Raw genomic sequence first — 24,246 nt, 5'->3', positions numbered from 1 at the left:
GAAGAACTGCCTAAGCAAAGGAAAGTGGCTCAGTTGCTGCACATCTGAAATAACGACAAATAAATATCCACCACACTGTATTTCTCTGGTCGTCCAAGTCAAATGCCTGGAAGTTATCCTACAATTGTCTGTCTCTAGGTTTAAATATTTGATGGGTTGTGTCTCGTTGGGAACAAAGGAAAGTGGAGTAGAGAGCCTTAGTATGACATTAAATAAGGTAAATAGAGAGACAAATTTTAAGAGAAAGGCATGTAAAGATAACTGATGAGTGAAATCCAGGTCCTAAGGCTTCCAACAACTGATAAAGATCTCTCACACGAGTGAAGCTGTCCAAGGGGCTGGTGAAAGGGATGACTCAGAAAAATAATAAAAACAGATACACAAGCACATATACACACACATAATACCAGATTTTTGCATATGGTTCATGAATCCCTTGAAGTTCAAAAACTTAGTTTGTAACATATACTTTTGTACATTTTCTTTTAAAACAAAAAAGAATCACAGTACCTAGTACAGTATTATGTTGCATGATTTCAAAAGAATTTCTAGTCTTGACTATAATTTCTATATTCAGTACTGAGGAATTTAAGTCTCATATAGAATTAAGAAATTAATCTTGTAAATTAGAGTTGATGAAAATAAATTGCATTGATTTTTTTTTCCCATGAGCAAAAAAGAAATCTCAAATAGTAATGATTGGGTGTGGTAAACAAAAGCAATATTAATTCTGAAAATACAAAAGGTGATGTAACTGAAGTGACAAAACTACCTCCTCTAACATTTTATAATATACTTTTCACCTTCAGTAGCTAGTGTATTCTCTGGTTAACGTTAAGAGGAAGATGAAAGAACTTGAGCAACAATAGTCTTTCCCTTGACATGGACTAAAATTCTTTATCCTGGAAGATTTTATATACTGATTATTTCAAACAATATTTATTTAATAAGAGAAAGAAGATATACTCACATAAAAACATAACTAATAGCTAATGTATATATGAAGAGTTCCAAATACTTTCTATCAAAACTCAGAGAAGGCATAGCTATTTTAAAGGCAAATTAGAATGTGAATAAGTAGAAGGAAGGAGAATGACATTCCCAACAGAATGGGAAAGAGTTAAGGTTCCTGCTTTAATGTGCCAGCGTGCTTCCAGTTTGGTCAGTTCCTTAGGCTTCCCCACTTCTCATCCATGCACTTGGCTTTTGGCTTTTTTCATTAGGTGATTATGTTTCCCTTTTTTTTCTCTCGTAGACAGACTCGTGGTTAGGTTAGAATTTTTTCAGGCTCTGAAGTTCTTGGTTGCTAGTTATGGCCTCAGCCCCTCCCATTCCCTAATATGGCTGTAAATATGAGTCATTTCTTATTGTTGCTTCAGACTAGATCCTACAGAGGACAGGGAATCCTGAGAGTTAAACTGATGAGCTAACATAATTTCCCATGTTGGTCATCTTGTTTTTGTAGGGTCAGCACACTGAAACTTCTCTAGTAGGTGCTGAGTACCTATAAAGGTGCCACCGAACTTGATGTAGTTTAAACGGCTCTGGAAGGACTACGGAGAGAATTTCTGTGAGTACAGGGGCACCCAAGGCAAGGAATGGACTTAGAAGGAAAATTTCTCTTAGATAATTTTCTCCTAAATTTTCTGTCAGAGTAATCATTATTGAAAGTCTGAATTGAATGAATGAGCTTACAGATCATTTAGCAAATAATTTCAAAGGAAAAAAATGAGATAATTCCAAAACGTATATAATCAGAGGGATGTTGTGGGATGATTCAGTGATATCACTTGTGATCTGCCAGTTACTAGGTGTTTCTGGTCATTCTTTATTTAACAAAAGATAATTTTCTGTCCCTTCCAAAAGAGATACAGTTTGGGGGTATCAGCAAGCAATAGATTAATGGAATACCCAGGTGCCCACGTGAGAAACTAAGGGCAAGTGGAGAAAAGAAAGATAGTGTTAGTTTGATCTAAGTTGTTTATAAGGAGAGTCATACTTTTTTGGATGCAGGGGAAATATTGTCAGTAACTTAGCTTGGGCTAGGGAAAGTGGCCAGGAAACAAAACCAGAGACCCACAGGACAGAGGGGAACAAATGCTCATTTTGTAATTAAAAGAGATTTGTTTTTAGAAAGCGTGGATGAGTCCAACTATGCTGAACCAAAGATTGTGTAAAAGGAATCTAGAACATTCATTTATTCATTCATCAGACACTGGTTTTAGCACTTTATTTTGTGTTAATCACTGTGTGACAATACAAAGATGAATAGATTTCCTTCTTTCTTGCAGCATATAATCCCTTAAAGCATACAGATGTGAACAAATAAATATAATTTAATGTGGTGAGTTCTGTAATACAGTTACATAGAGCCTGAAATAGCTGTATGAGATTTATGGGGAAGGTGACTAACCATGCCGAAAGACTTAAGAGAGAAGGTCATTTTTGTTCTGTTGTTTGTCCGATTCTAAGTTTGTTTTCAATGGAAGCCACTCTCGAGCCACATAGACAAGTGGAGGAAGGCACATGAGGTAGAGGTGACAGCATGTGCTAAGGCATGGAGAGTGAAAGAATGTGAGTGTTTGAAGAATAATGCAAAGTCCAGTAAGGAAAAGATGGGAGAGAGATGAATTGGATACTGTTATTTGACATTTGAATTGCTAAGCATCATTCTAAGGAGCTTAATTTTTATTTTGGAGATAGTAGAGAAGAATTGAAAAAAATACGCAATGAAGCTTATAAATAGATTGGTGTTCTAGGAAAAAGAATTCTGACTTTAATGTGAAAGTTGGATTGAAAGGGAGGGAAGAGATTGGACTGGAAGAAAAGCGATCAGTTAAGAGGCCTTCATAAATGTCTGGTTGAGAGATAATAAGAGAATAAAATAGTAAAATTGAAGTGGGAGAGAAGGATACAAATTAGTGAGGTATTTATGAATCACTGTGGCTAATCTTATTTGTGGGTAAAGGAAGTGAACAAGTTGAATATGAATTCCCAATTTCTGGTTTGAATGTCTTACTAGAGTTGAGAATAAGTTTTCAAATCTCAATCAAATTTATCTACAAAGTTAGACATAGACGTTGAGGGAAAATAATAAACTGGTAAACAGGGAATCAGAGGCCTGTACTAATCAGCTGAGTAACCTTGAGTCATGAACTTATTTATGCTTGATTCATTTTCTTCATCTATGAAATACAGTGGTTGAAACAGAGCCTTTCATCTCTAAAATCATGCCTCTGACTGACTACTTGTATTTATTAACTTTGTATTGTTGTATAACTTTATCCCTGCAAAAGTAGGTTGTCATACTCTGTAATATTTCCTTTTGAAAAATATAACAAGACTAGCATGAAGTAGGCATACAGAGGTACGAAAAGTGAAGTAAAAAGGACAGTGATAATACACAGGAGAAATTTAAAGAGTTTATATGGAATTTATGTTGAAAAACGATTAACCCTACTTAATATAAAGACACTATTTCCTACAACGGAAAATAGGAATAGGGTGAAAGCAGCGCTCTTAGGTAAACTCCTTAATTTAAAAACCAAACCAAACAAAAAAGATCTAAGACCTTGATTTAAAAAAACAAACAACAAAAAAAACCAGACCAATGGCAAGATCTGACCAGGAGGGCTCAAGAAGTGCTCCAGCAAGCTGTGGTTTGTGAATTATTGGCCCCAATCCACTCTTCCTTGTATTCAAGTTCTTTGTCATGTGACTTTGCAGTTCCTATCTCTGGATATAAAGTATACTTCCCCACTCCTTGACTTTGAGTTCAGTCTGGAGGTAAGCTTCGGCCAATGAGATGTTAACAGTGACTTCAAACATACTAAGCGGTTAGGCTTACTCTCTTGCACCTCTGATATCTCCATGAGAAGAGCTTCTCCAGTAGCTGCTGCCTCTTGAGCCTGGACACTGGGATAACAAAAAGACTAGAACAGTCAGACTCCCAGTTTGAGGCAGAGCCACATAGCTGCCAGCTTCTGTCGTACAACTATCAGCCCAAGAAGCACAGACTAGTGAGTGAGCCAGGGTTCTGGGTATAGTTTGTAATTTAGTATTAATGAGGCAATAGCTAACTGGTACACAAGCAGAATTTATTATTTTAAAGTAGCATATGAAATTTTGGGGTAAATTTTTGCTACAGATAAAATAATCTTGCTACAGATAAAATAAATGCTACAGATAAAATAAAATACAGATAAAATAATTTTGCTACTGAAAAAAAATAATCTAGCCATAGGTTTCCCCAATCTCTCTCTCTCTCTCTCTTTCTCTCTCTCTAACATGAACACACACAGACACACACACAGAATTTACTTGGTTCCTGAGATAATTGTTTTAAAAATGTGAAATAATATTCATATACTAAAAATTTTAGCATACAAAATTAGAGAGAACTCTATACCTTATAATCTAGCTTTAAAAAATGTCAATCCATTACTTTCTGTTTGTCTTTCAAGGAGCTGACTTTGAAATATAGACTGCCACGTATTCATCCTCACCTATGTCAAATGATACTACATAATTATATCATCTTAGCACGATGCCAATAGCACAATACTTTTGTTGTTGTTGTTGTTGTTGTTGTTGTTGTTGTTGTTGAACTTGAGGTCTGCTTTCTATATCTAGAAGGAGAAGTTCAGCATATGAGATCACTCATGGCAAGGTCCTGAACAGAGAGAAGCAATAGAGTAGAGCAGAGTCATTAAAGGATCAGAGCCAGCTAGTATCTAACCTCTGCCATGTATTGGTTGTGTTACCTTAAAAAAGCTTTTTAACTTTTCTTTTACTTTCAGGAAGTCATCTCATCTCTAAATTAATGATAATAAGCTCCTATTTGATAATGTCATTGCGAGTTTAAATTAAATCATAAAAGTTAAGAGCTTCGTACTAAGCCTACCACAGAGTAAACATACAATAAATATTAGATATGATTCTTCCTATTATTCTCATTAAAACAAATTCATGTTCTTTTCACCAAAGTCTAAGTTTCTATTTCATGCTCAAATCTTTCAGAATTGAATCTGTGGCTGGGATCAATAATGATCAATATTAACTAAAAATTTGAGTAGGTCAGGGTGATGGTGTGAAGACTCAATCTGTTGGTTTCATAAACCAGTGAACTTCACTTCCTTTCCACTGAATCTAAAAGTTAGAAGAATTCTTTCAGTTTCCAACTACCTCCAGTGGCTCCTCAAACTGTAGTGGGAGAGAATGGTTTTTGGATGGCAGTGTGCCAAAAGGGAAGGAGTTACATGATTGGTCAGACTTCTGAGGAAGTTTCATGATAGTTTTTATATTAACATCGTACTCTCATCTGAGATTGTCTTAACATTGTATCTCATTTTAGATTGTCTTAACGTTGTATTTTCATTTTAGATTGTCCTCCTTTGTATTATTGAAGCTAAATCCAAGTAGTGAGCAGGGATCTTGAATCCAGTTGTGTTTACTACAATCAGTACATATTTTTACTCAAAAATAGACATGGATGACCACATAAGGATGATGAATGCAGGAGACTCACAGCCTACAGGTAAGAAGCACATGTAGGACAGGCTCTTGATGATATTTGTGAAGGAAACAAATTTACATTTGGTGAGTCTTTGCTATCACTCCTGAATCCTAACCTTCCCAAGAGAGTCCGTGTTTCCATGCTCTTCATCTCTTCTATCCCTGTCAAATTATTTTCAGCTATCTACCCAAGGTACCTTATAAACAGATCCACACAGTGTGAATAAAAGATAAATGATTTTTTTTTCTATTCTTAACAGCTTTACTTAGATAAAATTGACATATGTACATTGAAATGCACATATTTAAAGTGTACAATTTGATAAATTTTGACATCACAAATACATTCAAGATAATGAACATATCCATCAACATCAAAAGTTTCTTCACACCTCATTATAATCTTTTTCTACTGCCACTTTCAGCGTGCTCTGCTTGAGACAGTTGTAGATCAACTTTGTGTTACTATAGATAGATTTGCATTTTCTTGAATTTTATATGGATGGAATCATACAGTATCTATCTGTTTTTGTCTACCTTCTTTTACTGAGCACAATTATTTTAATATTCACCCATGTTGTTGTAGGTATCAATAGTTCATTCCTTTTTATTGCTGACTAGTATTCCCTCATATGGATGTACCACAGTCTATTTATTCATTCACCCATTAAAGAACATTTGGACTATTTCAAGTTTGGGATTGTTACAAATAAAGCTGTTATAAAATTTTATGTATCGGTCTTTGTATGGGCATATGCTTCCATTTCTTTTGGTGAAATATCGATGAGAAGAATGGGTGAGTCATGTGGTAGGTGTATATTTAACTTTTTAAGAAATTTCTACACGGCCTTCCAAAATGTTTGTACCATTTCACATTTCTACTAACAATCAATGAGAGTTTCAGTTCTTCCATATCCTTACCAACACTTGGTATGGTCAGACATTTTAATTTTAGTCATACTAATAGGTACATGGTGGTTTCTAAATTTGGTTTTAATTTGTATTTTGTTTATGACTAATGATGACGCACATCTTTTTATGTGAAATTTGACATCTATGTATCTCATTTCAGGAAGTGTCGGTTCAACTCTTTTGCTTATATTTTTTATTATGTTGTTTGTTTTCTTATTAAGTATTGAGAATTCTTTATGTATTCTGGACACAAGTCCGTTATCAGACTTCTGATTCACAAATATTTTCTCCCAGTCTCTGGCTTGTCTTTTCATTTTTTTAACACTGTTTTCTGAAGAGCAAAAGTTATTAGTTTTTAGGAAGTCAAATTTCTTTTTAATGGATGATGCTTTTTGGATTGGACTGAAAAAATGTTTGTCTAACCCAAGATAACAATGAATTTTTCCTATGTTTTCTTCTATAAGTTTTAATGTTTAGGTTTTACATTTATTTGTATGATCTATTTTGAATTAATTTTTGTATATGGGATGTGATATGGATCAAAAATCTTTTTTTTTTTTTTTTGCATATGGATATCCAATTATTCCAGCACCATTTCTTGAAATGGCTATCCTTTTTTATGTCTTTGCCAAAAATCAAGTGTCTATATATGTGTAGGTCTATTTCTCAACCATTAGTCTGTGTTTACACCAATAGCTGTAGCTTTATAAGTCTTTAAACCAGGGAATATTCATCTTCCAACTTAGTTCTCTTTCAAACCTGGCTATCTTAGCTCCTTAGCATTTTCATATAAATTTTACAAACAAATTGCCAATTTCTACATTAAAAAAAGGCTGCTGAGAATTTTGCTTAGAATTGTGATGAAGCTATAGATTCATTTGAGTAGAATTGAGATCCTAACAATTCTGTGTCTTCTGACTCATGAAAACAGTATCTCTCTCCATTTATTTATGTCTAATGTTTTCAGCAATGTTTTTTTAGTCTTCAGTGTACAAGTTTTGCATGTTTTTTGCCAGAAATATCCATAAGTATTTAATATTTTGACATCATTGTAAATGATATGTTATGTTTTAATTACGTATTGATAATAGCCAGTATGTAGAAATATGATTGGTTTTATATATTGATCTCGAATCCCACAACATTCTAAACTCACTTATGAGTAATGAAAAAATGCTTAATTTTTCTATAGGAGATGTTATCTCTTCCTACCTTGCTGTTGAGTCACAAGAACCCACAAAAGGGAATAAAAAGAGACTCTGTATCTCTAAAATTGTCACCATTGTCATATTCTTTCTGGTGATTCTAATAACTACACTGGCCACAATCTTAGCAGGTGAGTTGCCCATTTCCTAAATATGCTTTTGTTAACACTCTGATAAAATATTTCACCATATGTGTGCCTTTCATACTTTAGCTCAAGATTAAGAGTAATTTCAGACACCTGTGTACATGGAACAAGCATATAATTCCTCTTCTATAAAATAAAGATAATGGCTGTACTAAATATTGAGAGGATAAAAATAACAACGTATATGAAACTTCCTCCTAAACCAATATTGCTACAGTCCTTACAAGGTAAGGAGTTTGTGGTAAAATGTAAATCACCACATTGCTTCCTTCATCAAGAAAATCTCATTATGAAAAAATATCAAAAGAACTAAACAGTATATTTGATGATATGTTCAATTAACAATGTGCCACAAGGTCCTTATCTCACCGTGGACTGGTAGTAAACAGTTTGTAGAACATTATCTAGCTGTGGACCACCTGGCCCTAAGCCATATGCTTTTATATAGATGTTAGTATTTTTTTTTCTAAGCTGCTTCTAGTTGATGGCTATGTTTATAAGAATGAAAATAGAGTTCAATGTGCAAAACATTTGTTCTTTAACTGGTTGTACAGGTTGTAATCACGGGGTCAGATTTCCAAGTTCTATTCATAATTCACAACTATACATATGGGTTGTAGAGAATTGCACAAGAAAAAAATGTTACTGTCTTAATGACCACATTTTTTACACAAAATATACATTACTTTTAGACTCAAAAAGCAGCATGATACCGCTAAGCTTCATGGTAGTAAATAATGGACATATATTGTACAAATTACTTGAAACAATTTTAATAATATGTTTGAAAATGTATCCAGAAGTATATATGCATATAGACATGTATATAAATTTATATATGATTTACACATGAATATACGTGCTATAAATGTTTATATAGACTATACCTGTATAAAGTAATTTATAGAAATTAATGTGCATATATGTTATACATGCACGTATACATAACTGCACACATATATGTAAATGAGTTTATATTATAGATATATTAATCAAGCTTATTATATGAACTAGACATTAATATATATGTGAATATATGTATATACATGACTGTATATGCACATATGTATTTATACTTAAATACATATTTGTATATACTGTGTGTGTGTGTATATATATAGAGAGAGAGAGAAAGAGATGGAGAGAGAGAAAGTGAGAAAGGGATCATTGTGTGAATGACAAACTATGCTAGGTGTTGACAATAAACAAGACAGGTATGGTTCTTGCCTCATGGAACTTGCTTAACAGGAGAAAAAGTCATGAGTCAAGTAATAAGAATGTTGAGTTCTAGGAGGAGGGCATAGGTAATGAAGATCAGATAAGTAAAAGATTTTGCCAAAGGGACATTGTATTGTGTGAATGGGCTTCAGTATTTACAGTAAAAAATTTTAGCGCCAAATTATTCCTCATCAGGGCATGATGCAAAAGTTATAATTTTATACATAACTATAAACTAAGAAAACTGTTGCTCAAATAAGATCATAAATAATATCTATTGGTCAAGGTAAGGAAATAAATATTATTGATATTTTTACATAGCTTAAATTAAATTAAAGATAGTCATTTAACTCTTCTGAGTAAAATAAATAAAGAAGAAAAAGAAAGTTTTGGTAAAACAAAATATGTATTTATAAAGCATTTTACAAGATATTTTCATACATAATACGCCATTTGTGTTTTTGAGTAACCTAGAGGGGTAGGGAAGTAAAGTATTATTATCCTTTTTTTCTTTCGTTATATGTAAGGAATTTGAACTTCAGAGGTATTAGTTGATTGTCTAGACAGCTAAGCAGATCGAAGTTACAACCTGAATCCAAGTCTTCTGATTTTTATTCGTCGTTCTTTACAACATCTACAATGTCACCTCTCTGTCTGATTGAGCTTATTTCCTGTGGTTTATATAAAATAAACACCCATAATTTATTTAAAAAGCTGAAATATATCCAGCCTGTTCTTAGAAAGTCAGGTTTTCTTGCAGGCCACCTCCTGAAGTTACTGCAGTCTGTCCTAGACAGGTGCTTCTGATTTTCCCTGATGGAATTTACTCAATGGAATTCTCAAGAACCCTCATTCTTGTTCCCCTGGTTCAAGCTATGTTTAAGAGAGTATAAACTTGATCACATGAAGTATAGATAATTTTTAAGGATTAAAACTGATATCCAATTTTAACCCTCATAGTGATTTGAATCCTTTCAGATATACGAAAATGTAGGACAAGAATTCCATTTCCAGATTTTGTCATTGGTGAATTAAATCATCCAGCATCTAACATCTCAGTTTACCTATCTATACAAAACAGAATTGGACTGGATAATTTTTAAGGTCACTTGTGGTGCTAAAACTCCCCTATTTCCTAAAGTTATTAAGCAACAGTAAGGAACATTTGACACAATCTCTGGGAGGAAAAATAAACATGTTAAACTCAGATGGCCCAAGTCAGATGACTAATTTTGTGCTTTGGCATAAAAACAGACTTTTCTTATTTAACAGATATTGATATTTAGGTTAAAACAGTCTATAATACAACAAGTCAAGGATCTAATCAGATCTAGAATAAAAATTATTCTTACACTTAGATATTCTTTTTTTTTTTTTTTTGAAGATCGGCACCTGGGCTAACGTGTTGCCAATCTTCTTTTTTTCTTTTTCTTCTCCCCAAAGCCCCCGGGACATAGTTGTATATTCTAGATGTGAGTGTCTCTGGTTGTGCTGTGTGGGACGCTGCCTCAGCATGGCTTGATGAGCCGTGCCAGGTCCACACCCAGGATCCGAACCAGCGAGACCCTGAGCTGCCAAAGTGGAGCACGTGAACTTAATCACTCAGCCACAGGGCTGGCTTTCACTTAGATGTTCTTAAGAAGGGTTATGTGGATTTTTCTTAGAGATATATGACAGTTATCTATCAATAAATGACATAATTATATACATACATAATTTTATATATGATACAAAAGTTATTTATAGTTATATCTATATATAAACATACATGTACACAAATACAAATTTATATTGTTTACATATTTTGTTGACATGCAGCAAACAGGCACGAAATAATTATCAGGTACTGGGATAGAGAAAGAAGAGGAAAAATGGTAATTATAACTATAATGTATTAAATTTGATAGTTCATTAGAAGCAGAGAGCATGGAAAGGAGAGTATGATCAATGCCACTGAGGTGGGATGGAGGAGATGCACAGAGGAAATTATGCTTTAACAGAATAGATGATTTAAATACAAGTAGATTCTTCCTGGTTGGACAGGGATGGAGTGTTTGATTGCTAGTTCAAGGTGGGGGTACGGCACTGGGGAACACAGATCAGCATGAACAAAGCCCCAGATATTACATAAAGTAATACGGCATGTATAAGGGACTATAAGAAGTTTGGTATAGAAAGAATTATACAGAGAAAAAAAATGCGTACAGAAAATATAAAGCTACAAAAGTAAACAGAGATCAAATCCTGATGGTATTTTTCATTAAAGTTTAACCAAAAAGTTAGACTGTAAACACAGTTTAAGCATAGAGTAAGCATATGTGTAACTGGACAAGATATATCCCACTTAGCTGTTTTATACACTTTAAATTGAACAGGTCTTTTCCCCAAATCTGTTTTTCTTCTAACAGTAATTTTTATGAATCAATATGCCATCAATCTAGTACATACGTCATTATCTATCTCTAATTTTGAAACAAACCTTTAGTGTAAGATTTAAAACCTTACCATGCATATAAGACTGGCTCCTGCTCATCTTTCTGAACTCAGTTCTTGTCATGCCCTCCTCTTTCTCTCTATATTCCAGTCATGCTGATCTTCTTCCTTTCTCAAGTGAAAAAGTCACTCACTCCATGGCCTTTCACATTCACTTCCTCTTTGCTGAGAACATACTTTTCTCATTCTTCATCTAGTGATCGCTCTGCATCGTTAGTGTGAGCTTAAAAGTCTACTCCAATCCCCACCTCGAACTAGGTCCTCTCTCCTCAACACATTTTAGTATCTATCATATTCCTTTTGTATCATTCCTTGAATTCACAATTATTTGTTCAACATCTATCTGGCCCACTAGACTCTTAGCAAATAATGGCAGGGACCATGCCTATAATAAACATATACAACAGTGCTTAGCACATAGTGTTTACTCACAAATATTTTGTTATTGAGCAAATGAATGTCCATTAGGTAGTTGTATGTAGGAGATATCTGACGAGAGGCCTGGATTGGACATATAAATTTAAAGATTATCAGAATATGCATGATAGGTAATGTCATGAGAATGAATGCTATCACCTGGAAGAGTGTGTCACTTGAGAAGAGCACCAAGCCTTGAATCTGAGTAATAACAGCATCTACATGAGTGGCATCCACCAAAGATTTCTTTCAACCTAGCAAGAAAATAAGTACAAAAATTTAGGAGCTGTTCTCATTTGCGAAAAAATACAGAGTGATTAATGAAGTCCAAAACCTTTAGACTGAATGGCCAAAACTAATCTGGATAATTTTGTTTATATGGATAAATAAATATTTTAAATTAAATTCTACTGTATCTCAGAGCAGGGATTCAGGGCATTCTACCCCCTCAGTACTTAATATATTATTAAATCATTTTTAGTTGAAAAACACAAATCTTCCACTGAACACACGTCATGCCTGGACGACTGGATTGGTTATCTAGGAAAGTGCTTCTATTTTTCTGAAAATACAACAACCTGGGCAGCAAGCCAGAACTTCTGCACATCTTATGCAGCAACTCTTGCTGTATTCAACACCACAAAAGAACTGGTAAGGAAATACTTTTGAACTATAATTGTGTTTTCAGAGGTTATAGCTGATATACAGAATGCACACTGGAAATGGAAATGGTCCAGGAAAGACCCTCTCACCCAGCACAGAAGAGGCCCTATTCCAGCTCAACTCAAAGGACCATAAAAAGAGCTCATATCAGGGTCCAACCACATTCACCTTACAGGTCAGGTCAGATCAAACTTCATGGTACAAATTATTGTGAAACATTTAGGAGATGACTTCCCCTGTTTGACTTTTCAACTGACAGTAGGAGTATTTAGAAACCAATTACACGTTGGGCATTTTCCCTTTGCCATATATACAGCAATTTATATATTGCTGCCCAACAGAATGACCTCAACTGTTCCTTGAAGAAGTTCAACTGCATAATTACCTAGCTCTACATTTTCAAGTGGAAATAGAGCACCAAAATCCAGGGAATGTCCAAAACCATTTCCATAGTTCAGACCTGGGAAGCCTTAATAAAACCCTGCTAATAAGCTATCGTTCACCTACGTATTCTATACTAAATGGAAATTGTCTTTTGTGGGGCTGTATTAAAAAAATAATAAGCAGAAAGTCATGACAAACCATTTGTCAGAGATACTGGAAAGAATTAATAAATGAGTCAGTATAACCAAGAAGATCTGGGAGCTTTGGAGCACAGAAAAGGGTAAATGGAGAAACTTAAAAGCATACAATACAAACTGCTCAAAAACAGAAATAATGGAGATGTAAAATATCAGAGGTGGTAAGAGAAAGAAAAGTTAAGACCTCAAGGAACATAGGAGTATATTAACATTTATTGAACACCTACTCTACCAGAAATGGACAGAAGAGGGATTGACCTAATCTGAAATTAATTTAGAACATTTTGCAAAGATTTTTAAATACATTGGGGTGACTAAAAAATACAAATGAAGTCATACATTCTATAGAATAATAAATTAAGAAACTAAAGTGGGAAAAAATAAGAAAGTATCATATGAACATGGAAACAGAACAAAGAAAAGAAATATTTTAACTAAAAAATGTAGTCACTGAAATAATTTTTGGAATAAAAACAAGAGAAAAAATAGAAAAAGGAGTACAACAAAATAAATGAGGATATACAAAAGCAAAATTGGTTCTCCAAATAGTTGGGACAGATCACAGGAAAAAGAAAAGACATACCCACCCTAATAAAGACAATTACAAACAGCACAGATTTAAAAGGATAAAATATTACAAATAATTTTATGTCAATAAATTTGAAAACATTGAAGAAATAGATAATTATCTAAACAATTATTGAGACAATTTAAAAATTGGAATACATATAGATAGACATATTTCTTAAAAATTAAATGACAAACATCAAAGAATAAAAAATGTTCAAAAAAGCTAAAGTGTCTAAATAAACTAAAGGCATACAAAAAGTACAAATCCAACAGAATTCAAAAAAGGTAAAAGAAGAAAAAAGTAGTATTAGAAAACACAACATTGATAAATCCAAATATAATAACAATTATGATAAAATGTTTTTAATTTAGCTCTTAAAAGATAAAAGTTATCAGATTGGTTTGAAAAAAACAACAGAGTCCAGTTACATGCTACTTACAGAGACATACCCTAGCGCATGTACACAAAGACACACACAAGTTAGAGATGAAGTGAAAGGAAAAGGTATGCAAAGCAATTACTAACCAAAACCAAACCAAACAAAAAAGCTGGTCTGGTCGTAATAACAACAGAAAATATAATGTATCGGAATAAATTAAGAAGATATAGAAAACCTGAATGAACCAATACTCTTCAACATATTTACTGCTAGCCAAAATTCTCCCATCCTAAAAGGCGCCAAACCTAGAAAGATTTACTGGCAAATTTGACCAAGCCTTCAGAGAACAGATAATTCCCTTCTCATAAAAACCCTTTTAGACAACAGAAAAGAGAGAAAGCTACTCAATATAATTTCTACAGAAGTTGTTATAGAAGTAAAATAACCCATAAACTAACCCATGAACCAGATAAGGACAATGTCCTCTAAGATCATTTCCAAATCTGAAACTCTATGTTTTGATAGAGTATAATGAATTAGACAAAAGAAAATCCAAGAGAAGGAAGCATTTGCTATTCATCCTGTAAATCTACTTTACTACAGGATTTCCTGAAGCGATATTCTGACCATTCTCAATATTGGATTGGACTGAGCCGAAAACCAGGACAGACCTGGAAGTGGATAGATGGAACCACGTACAGTGGTTGGTAAGTCCAGAGTGTGTAATTCACACATCTAAAGCTGGAGCTTAGAGTCCTTTCCCACCACAGAGAGATCTGAGTTACAATCCATGCACACCATTCCCCTGGAGATGTTCTTTGTGGTGGAGAATAAAATGAGTCCTGACAAAAAGCAGTAATACAAATTATTATACAAATCATTTAATACCTATAATATCCCAAACACAATGCTTCATAATTGTTATATCATTTAACCTCCACAACAATTGTAAGAGATGGGTATATATATCTCCATTTTGCAGATGCAAAAATTGATGTTTAAAAATGTTGCATAATTATAATATTTTACAACGTATGTTTAAAGTATTTTTGTCAATAAATCCTGCACTTCTCTATCATATAGGTTATAGATTTTTTAAGGTTATTAAGCTACATTTTAGGCCAGGCAAAGTATATGAATTCGGTTTGCTTTAATTCAAACAATGTGGTATTGGGTTACAGTAAAAGCTCACAGCAGAGGAAATTTTTTCTCTAACTCTTCCCATCAGTATTCACTCATTCTGTGGCCTTTTATTTTTTTGTGTTTTGTTTTAGGTTTAAAATAATTGGAATTGGAGAATGTGCCTATCTGCACAAAATTGGAATTAGCAGTGCCAGTACCCATTTGGTCAGAAAATGGATTTGCAGCAAACCAGACACACATATATCAGGAAGTTAAGACATCATAGATTTAAGATGTTTTGCACAAATGTAGTTTTTATTCTTTTTAAAAGATATAGAACACATTAATGTAAAAGTACATGAAATTCATGCTTAATAATTTTCATTGATGTTTCACTCTAAATCTCTAAATTCACTTTTTATGAGTCGATTAGATTCTTGGCATTCAAGAAGTATATGCCTCAACATATTTAACAGTTCGCAAATCTCTTGTAGAATAACATTTCTGATACATAATACATTAAAATATGAATAAAAATTTAAATGACATTTTAAGATATTTAATCATATGAATTCAGAGTAATGTCATTTAAAATTACTTGTTTTTCAAAGAACTCATGTTTTTGCACTTCTTCTTACCTTTATTATCAACACTAGTTGTTGGTTTTCTTTTGGTTTTGCAATATTTGCATCACTTGATGAGATTCACTCATGAATGTAGTATAATTCAAACACAGGATAATGTTTAAAGGTGTTGATTAATAGCTAAATTAATCTCTTTCACACACCAACCTCACAGCAAAAAATAAAACAACTAAGAAAAAGATTTCATGTTCAGATCATCATATGAGGGGCATCAAGATTACAAGTAAACAGTCTGAACTAGCAGTGTTCTATTTGTGAATGCCAAGGACCTATTGCATAATAGATAATATGAATAATACAATTTGGGGTGCAGATGGATGAGGGAGTGGTTTGAACTTTGCTGCTCAAGCTTCTTTCTATTTGAGAAACAATAAATTAGGTTCTGCATCAGAATGTATACTTTTTCAGAGGATATTAGCTTCATAATTGTTCAAGGTTAACAATATCCCTTTGGAAGATATAATCCTTTTCTTAAAGTTATTGTGAAATCTGTGATCTGCATCCTGTCCTGTACTGCTTAATGTACGCTCATTGATAGAAAATAAAATAGTTGTATTAGGAGAACACATATTGGAGAATGGGACTAGTAAAAATTTAGGAAAATAACTTGGTAAAGTCTTATTCCTTTTTTTAAAAATTTTTTTAATTGCTTTTTTTGGTGAGGAAGTTTGGCCTTGAGCTAACATCTGTTGCCAATCTTCCCCCCGACCCCACTTTTTCTTCTCCCCAAAGCCCCAGTACATAGTTGTACATCCTACTTGTAAGTCCTTCTAGTTCTTCTATGTGGGATGCCACCATGGCATGGCATGATCAGCAGTGTGTAGGTCCACACCCAGGATCCAAACTGGTGAACACCTGGCCACTGAAGCAAAGTGTGTGAACTTAATGACTACGCCACCTGGCCAGCCCTGAAGTCTCATTCTTCTATCTTCTATTGTAGACCATACCAAATTTTCCATCTTTTTATCTTCTCTCCTCACCCTCGTTTTCACTCTCTTTCTTCCCTGTACTTCCCCCTCCACCATTCTTTATAAATACTTATTTGATTATTTTAATCTCAATAAGAATAAGGGAAATAATTGTCCATAGTCAACTAAGTACCAAGACAACAAAAAACTAAAAGGGGAAATTTCCCTTCTAATTAAAACTGACCACTACGCAGGTCCTTAGAAAACTCAGGTCTTTATTCTTTAGGTCTTTATCAGTTTGTACTGTATTATTGCTCCATTGTTCTCCTGTATCAGGAGTAAGTAAAACTATTTTTAATGAAAATTGAATTTAAAAAATGGTAACAAGAGACTTAGCATTAAATCTACAATTAGTTTAGAAAATGAGAGACTGGATAGATGAAACTTCAACATTTCATTACCAAACAGTGTAAGAAGTACAAAAACAAATGCATAAGAGGTATGAAAATGTTCAGTGGCAGCAAAAGAAAGAAAGTATTCAAAACTTGAGAAAGAGGTGCCTAGCAAAATTATCATAGGGAAAATATTTTTAAATTGATAAGTAAAGAAAGTAAGGGTTCTCCAGGAATAAAATTCTCAGGAAGAACATTGCCAACAGAGTGAAAATCACATGTGAGTGTTCCACGTGCTGCACAATTGAGAATTTATAATACTCTGGAAGCACTGAAATGAGAGATGTGAGATAGGAAAGAATAAGAGTTGGGGTTGAGGTAAGAGATGTGGAGGGAGGGAGGGCATGATTTAAGGGGAATTGTACAACATGCTAAGTGAAGTGCAGCCTTGATGCTCTACGTTGCTGTTCTATAGTTATTGAATATTTGTAAATAGGAATAGTGCTATCTTTAAATATAACTCTCAGGACAGTATAAAATCACACTGATGTACTAAGAAAGTATTTAGAAGGCTTTTCAACTGCCTAGAAGAAGAAATGATAAGAGCAGTGGCAGGGAGAATGGGGAGGAGTGAATGAATTCAGGAACTTTTTCAGGAATAAACTCTTAGAAAATATCGTATGAGGGGGATTAAGGAGAAATAGTTAAGAATAAATTACAGGTTTCTCTATAAGTCAATCAGATGAATAGTGGTGCTATTAACTGATATAAAAAAGATATTTCAGAATTACTGAGTTTCAGGAGTCCATAGGAAATCCCAGTGGAAATGTTTAGCAGGAAGTAGGATGTTTGGAGCAAGTCTGGCTGGATATATGGAATTGATGTAGATGGAGCTGAAAAGATCTGAGTTAAAAGCTTACATGACAAAAGTAGAAAAGTGAATGGTAGCAAAGAGCAGATAATTATTTGCTTTAAGGAAAAATAATTTTCTTCCACATATACTTATTTCTTAAGTTTTTTTTTTATTTTTTAGGTGAGGCCTAAATTAAGATTAAGTTTTGTCACAGAGCTGAATCCGTGCTTATAAGAGCATAGGTAGAACAGTAGTAAAGCTTCAGACAAATAAATCAGTTCATATGTATTTACAGAAGCATAAAATAAGAGTAATGCATATTTTTCAGATTCTATAGTAATCTGAAGTATTGGATCTGCAAAACTTCTAACACTGAATAGTGTACAGACCAAGTAAGAAAATGTACTAATGCTTCTTTTCTCTTTCAAGTTATAGTTTTAAAAATTACATCTTCACTGTATCAGCCCTCTCTAATAATAGAGAAACAATGTTAAGAATCTTTTTGTGTGACTAATGCTTTTATAGTACCAAATGCTATTTAATAGTTAATGGCATAGATTTTAAATTGCCTCAAATTTGTTAATGAATACTAAAATAAAGTTCTTACTTTGAAAGCAAATTGAGAGTTTTGCTGCTTTTTAAATAAAATCGCAAATATTCTCACATGTCTCTTGTGGAATGACAATGAATAATTATGCCTGGAAGTGCATCTCTAAAATTTTGGAAAGATAACTTCTAAGAGTTAAAATTTCTTTATAATAGATTAAAAATTTTGTTATACTTTTAAGCATTATTTATATATATGCACTTAAATGTAAGTATAAATGTATATGTGTGTGTATATATGTATACTCTTAAAAATACATAAAGTAGGAAAGTAACATGTTAATTTTTACAACAATTAGTGGGAAAGCCAAGGTATTCAAAACAATGAAGTATAAGTGGGGAATAAATATGTTTAGGAATATAATCTTATTATTATGTGAGAGTAAATATATGATACCTCATTTAACTTGAATGATTCTTACTTGGAAATGCAAATGTTAACTCAGTTAATACATGGTATCTATGGACATATGTTCCTAGAATAGTAAGTTAATACTTATGGACATTTTACAATTAAGGCTTTATTGATTGATTCTTTTATCTTCTTGGAGTTCTGCTTTTCATTTTGTCTAAAGCAATACCCAACATGCACCTCAGGTCTACCACCCTTGAGTTGCCACATCATCCAATATACATTCTAACTATTAAAATAATCCCAATTTGTCTTTGTCTTTTAGGAAATAAACTATTTTCTTGGAATTAAAAAGAAAATCAATGGGAAAACAATGACAATGGTGGAAAGGGAGCCCACAATAGAATAAACAAGAAAAGGAGTATGGAGAGTTCATGCACTTTAACCAAGTGGGCCCAAACATGTTCATCCTGCTGAACTGACTGCTCAAAAAATAAACAAAGCAAAGCTTTGAAGGGCAGCATTCAGTAAAGTTCACCTTGCCACATCCACAAAATGTCAGAGAGAAACATGTTGAGAGTGGCAACTGTGCAGGTGTGACTTGTCACTTCTGTATTTTCACATTTCTATCATACCTAATGTTAGGTATTTTTTCATTGTTAGAGGTAATGCATCAGATGCAGTCAAAAATAGTTAACATAGTATAAATTTTTTCAAAGAAGGGAAAAAAGGACCAAAGAGCAATGGAAGCAGAAAATGACACAATAGAAAAGATTTCAGGAACAAAGAAATATCAACTACTTCTCCATTCTGGGAGAAAGAAGGCGGATTTATCACTCAATTTGAATGAAGGAATAAGTGGGAAGTTGAAAGCAGTCTCATCAGAGCCCCTGCCTAGAGAAGCAATGATTTTCCCCAATTGCAAACCCACACAAAAACACATAAGCATGCATACATTATAAAGAAATCTAAAGCTTAAAGACAAAAACTTTTGAAGGGTCATAAATTATAATTATCACCTTTATTCCTAAAGATTTTTCCACTGAGAATCTTCAATTTACATTTTTTTAGTATGCTCCCTTCCCCACTACTAGGACCACTATATAATTAAAAGTATTAGATCATCATGGCAATGTGAGAGGATCCCTTTATTTCTCCCCTTTAATCAATGGTGATAGAACATCCATAACCCAATAAATGCTGCATTGCCCAACACAATAGGATACTGAAGAAATGCACACATTGGTACATATGAAGGTGGGTGGACTGGAGCACATAGAGGAGGTTAAACAAGGGAACAGCAGAGACAGAGCCCAGGACCCTGGATTCCCAGCTGTGGTGACTAAGCCAGCCACCTCTAGACCCTGAGAACTCGGTGGGCAGCAGTGAAGGTGTGCCTGCAACTCCAGCTAGCCACTTCTGGCAACACATGCAGCAATAGGAAGTGGAATAGCAGCAGAGGTGGAGCCCCATGATCCCAGACCCCTGGCTATGGCTTGGAGCCTAGAAGCAGCAGTGGAGGTGTGTACATGAATCCAACATCCCAATGCTGTGATGCCTGCAGCCACAGGTAACAGGCAAAAGCTGAGATAGTACTCCCAAATGTGGCTTCCTCCTCACCCTCCTCCTCTCCATGCCACGGTGGCAAAGCTTCCAACCCAGGTGATCCCAAACACAGCTGAGGCCTCAGTGATCCCTGTGACCCCTAATGGTGAAACCAGGGAGGACAGTTACACCAGCAACAGCAAGGCATCAGTGGCCCCCAGAGGTATGGGCAGTGATGGCAAGAGTACCAGTGACACTCTGAATAGAGGCAATGGAGGGTGCAATGTGGAGATCCTCAAATATAGCCAGAGACAGCTCAGGTAAGAGAAACCAAAAACTAGCACTGTAGGACCACCTACTGAAAAACAAAAGAAAGGCTTCTAAATCTCCAAGTGGTTGAAAAGTTTGAATCAAAACAAACAAAGTTATGTCTAAATAAGAAACGTGTTTACTACAACAAATGCACCAGCAGAGGAATAACTCAGCAAACATCACAAAAAGCCTTGGTAACATGGCATCACGATAAGAAAACAATTCTTCAGAAACCAAACATAAACTCGTGGAAGACTGTGATCTAACTGATAAAGAATTCAAAATAGAAAACGAGCTACAAGAAAATTAAGAAAGGCAGTTCAACAAGAACAGGGACAAAATAATGAAATAAGGGATACTTTACCAAAGAAATTGAAATGCTAAAAAAGAACCAAACAGAAATTCTGGAACTGAAGAACTCAATAAATGAGATGAAGAATAAATTAGAAAGCATTGGAAATAGAGCAGATCATGTGTAAGAGAGCATTAGAGAGCTTGAAGAGAGAGACCTAGAAACAATGCAGGTAGAAGAGGAGAGAAAACTAAGACTTACAAACAATGTATAAATTCTATAAGACTTATCTGACTCAATTAGAAAGGGCAACATAAGGATAACGGGTATCACAGAAGGAGAAGAGAGAGAGAAAGAAGCAGAGAACATATTCAAAGAAATACTAGCAGAGAGCTTCCAAACCTGTGCAATGAACTGAATATACAAATCCATTAAGTTAAAAAATTACTCAACTCTCTCAACACAAAAAGACCTTGTCCAAGACACATGATAATAAAACTGTCAAAAATCAATGACAAAGAAAGAATATTAAAGGAAGCTGGGGAGAAAAAGACAATAACCTACAATAGAACCTCTATTAGGCTATCAGTAGATTTCTCAGTAGAAACTCTACAGATCAGGATAGACTGCAAAGACATGTTCCAAGTATTGAAAGATAAAGACTGTAAGCCAAGAATACTCTATCCAGAAAAGTTACCATTTAGACATGAAGAAGAAATAAAGGCTTTCCCAGATAAACAGAAGCTGAGGAAGTTCATTGCCATTAGACCTGCCTAATAAGAAATGTCAAAAGGAGCTCTCTTCCTGAAATACAAAGGCAAACTATACAAAGCTTTGAGCAAGGTGATAAATAGATAAACAGAATCAGAACATTGCAACACTGTTAGAACAGGATAATATACACTTAATTATAACATAAAGACTAAAGGGAAAAGAAGCATTTAAAAATAACTATAACTACTTCAACTTGATAACAAACTCACAATACAAAAAGGGATAATTTATGACAACAAAAACAAAGAAGGGGAAAAGTAAAAGGATGAAACCTGCATAGGCAAATGAAGATAAGATGCTATCAGCAGAAAAAGGACTATCCTATCTATGATAACTTTTATGTAAACCTCATGGTAACCACAAAACAAAAATTCACAGCAGAGTCACAAAACATAAAAAAAAAGACAAAACTGAGAAACACATCACAGAAAACCACCAAACTAAGGTGACAGACAGATATACAAGGAAAAAGAAATAATGAAAATATGGAGCAATCAGAAAGCAAAAGATAAAATGGCAGTATTAAGTCAGAATATATCAATAATCACCCTAAATGTAAATGAATTAAATTCACCAATCAAAAGACACAGAGTGGCTGGATGGATTGAAAAGCAAGAGCCAACAATGTGCTGCCTTCAAGAGACCCATCTCAGCTCTGAAGATAAACATAGTCTCAAAGTGAAGGGATTAAAGATGATACTCCAAGCAAATGACAACCAAAAAGAAAAGAAAGCAGGTGTAGTCATAATTATGTCAGACAAAATAGACTTCAACCCACAAAAGAGACAGAGATGGACATTATATAATGATAAAAGGGACAATCTTTCAAAAAGGCATAAAATTTATTAGTAGATATGCACCTAACATAGGAGCAACAAAGTACATAAAGCAATTATTAACATACTCAAATAGAGAAATTGATAGTAGCATAATAATTATGGAGGACTTTAATACCCCTCTTACATCAATGGAGAGATCATCCAGACAGAAAGTCAACAAGAAAATATAAGCTGTAAATGAAACATTAGACCAGATGGACAATAAATATATATAGAATATTCTATCCCAAAACAGCAGAATACATATTCTTCTCAATTGCTCACAGAACATTCTCAAAGGTAGACCACAGGTTGGGAAACAAAACAAATCTCAATAAATTTAAGAAGATTGAAATTATATCAAGCATCTTTTCTAACCACAATGGTATGAAACTAGAAATCATATTAAAACAAAGCTGGAAAAGTCACAAAGATATGAAAACCAAACCACATGCTACTGAAAAGCTGTTGGATCAAAGGAAAAATAAAAAAATACCTGGAGACAAATGAAAATAAAAACACAACATACCAAAATCTATGGGATGCAACAAAAGCAGTACTAAGAGGGAAGTTTGTAGCAATACAGGCCTATCTCACAAAACAAGAAAAAAAACTCAAATAAACAATCTAATATTATACCTAAAGGAACTAGAAAAAGAACAAAGACCAAAGTCAGTAGAAGGAAGGAGATAAAAATCAGAGCAGAAATAAATGAAATGGAGACTAAAAAGACAACAGAAAGGATCAATGAGACTAAGACTTAATTCTTTGAAAAGGTAAACAAAATTGACAAATCTTTAGCTAGTCTCACTAAGAAAAAAAGAGACACATCTCAAATAAATAAAATCAGGAAGAAAAGAGGAGAAATTACAACAGATACCACAGAAATACAAAGGATTATAAGAGAATACCACAGTAAGTGACATGCCACCAAATTGAATAACCTAGAAGAAACAGATAAATTCTTAGTTTATACAACCTTCCAAAACTGAATCAAGAAGAAATAGAGAATCTGAACACAGGAACACCTCAGAGATATTGTGGGATCAGTTCCAGAACACCTCAATAAAGCTAATATCACAATAAAGTGTGTCACTCAAAGTTTTTGGTTTCTCAGTGCATACAAAAGTTATATTTAGACTATAATATAGTCTATTAAGTGTGCAATAGCATTATGTCCAAAAAAATAATGTACACAGTTCAATTAAAAACACTTTATGGCTAAAAATTGCTAACCATCATCTGAGCCTACAGTGAGTGATAATCTTTTTCCTGGTGGAAGATCTTGCAAAAAACTCAGTATCTGCAAAGCACAATAAAGTGAAGTGCAGTAAAACGAGGTATGTCTGTAGACAGATCACTAGTAAGGAGATGAAACAGTAATCAAAACCTTCAAAAAAACAAACCCAGGATGAGATGACTTCTCTGGTGAATTCTACCAAACATTCAAAAAGATTTAATATCTATCCTCCTCAAACTCTTCCAAAAAATTGAAGAGGAGAGGATGCTTCCTAATTCAATTTAGGATG

General features: G+C 33.9%; 1 protein-coding gene across 1 annotated transcript; it reads left to right on the top strand.

Annotated features, from left to right (window-relative positions):
• The first annotated feature begins 1,441 nt into the window (after nucleotides 1-1,441).
• On the top strand, nucleotides 1,442-18,637 carry LOC103542681 (C-type lectin domain family 2 member A-like). Its single transcript, XM_070622151.1, has 6 exons — nucleotides 1,442-1,570; nucleotides 5,383-5,536; nucleotides 7,619-7,762; nucleotides 12,387-12,556; nucleotides 14,703-14,806; nucleotides 15,374-18,637. Exons 2-6 carry the CDS (start codon nucleotides 5,488-5,490, stop codon nucleotides 15,495-15,497), a joined length of 591 nt encoding a protein of 196 aa, XP_070478252.1. The 5' UTR covers nucleotides 1,442-1,570; nucleotides 5,383-5,487; the 3' UTR covers nucleotides 15,498-18,637.
• The last annotated feature ends 5,609 nt before the right edge of the window (nucleotides 18,638-24,246 follow it).

This window comes from Equus przewalskii, chromosome 5, assembly GCF_037783145.1.
Source record: "Equus przewalskii isolate Varuska chromosome 5, EquPr2, whole genome shotgun sequence".
Taxonomy (NCBI): Eukaryota; Metazoa; Chordata; class Mammalia; order Perissodactyla; family Equidae; genus Equus; species Equus przewalskii.
Note: the sequence above shows the minus strand (reverse complement) of the source record. Positions and strands in the feature narration are given on the sequence as shown.

Excerpts from the sequence above, each read along its gene's own strand:
- LOC103542681 (XM_070622151.1), top strand. The coding sequence starts at position 5,488 with ATGGATGACCACATAAGGATGATGAATGCAGGAGACTCACAGCCTACA. Across the intron at positions 7,763-12,386 it reads ACTGGCCACAATCTTAGCAG|TTGAAAAACACAAATCTTCC; the intron begins GTGAGTTGCCCA and ends AATCATTTTTAG. Across the intron at positions 12,557-14,702 it reads TCAACACCACAAAAGAACTG|GATTTCCTGAAGCGATATTC; the intron begins GTAAGGAAATAC and ends ACTTTACTACAG.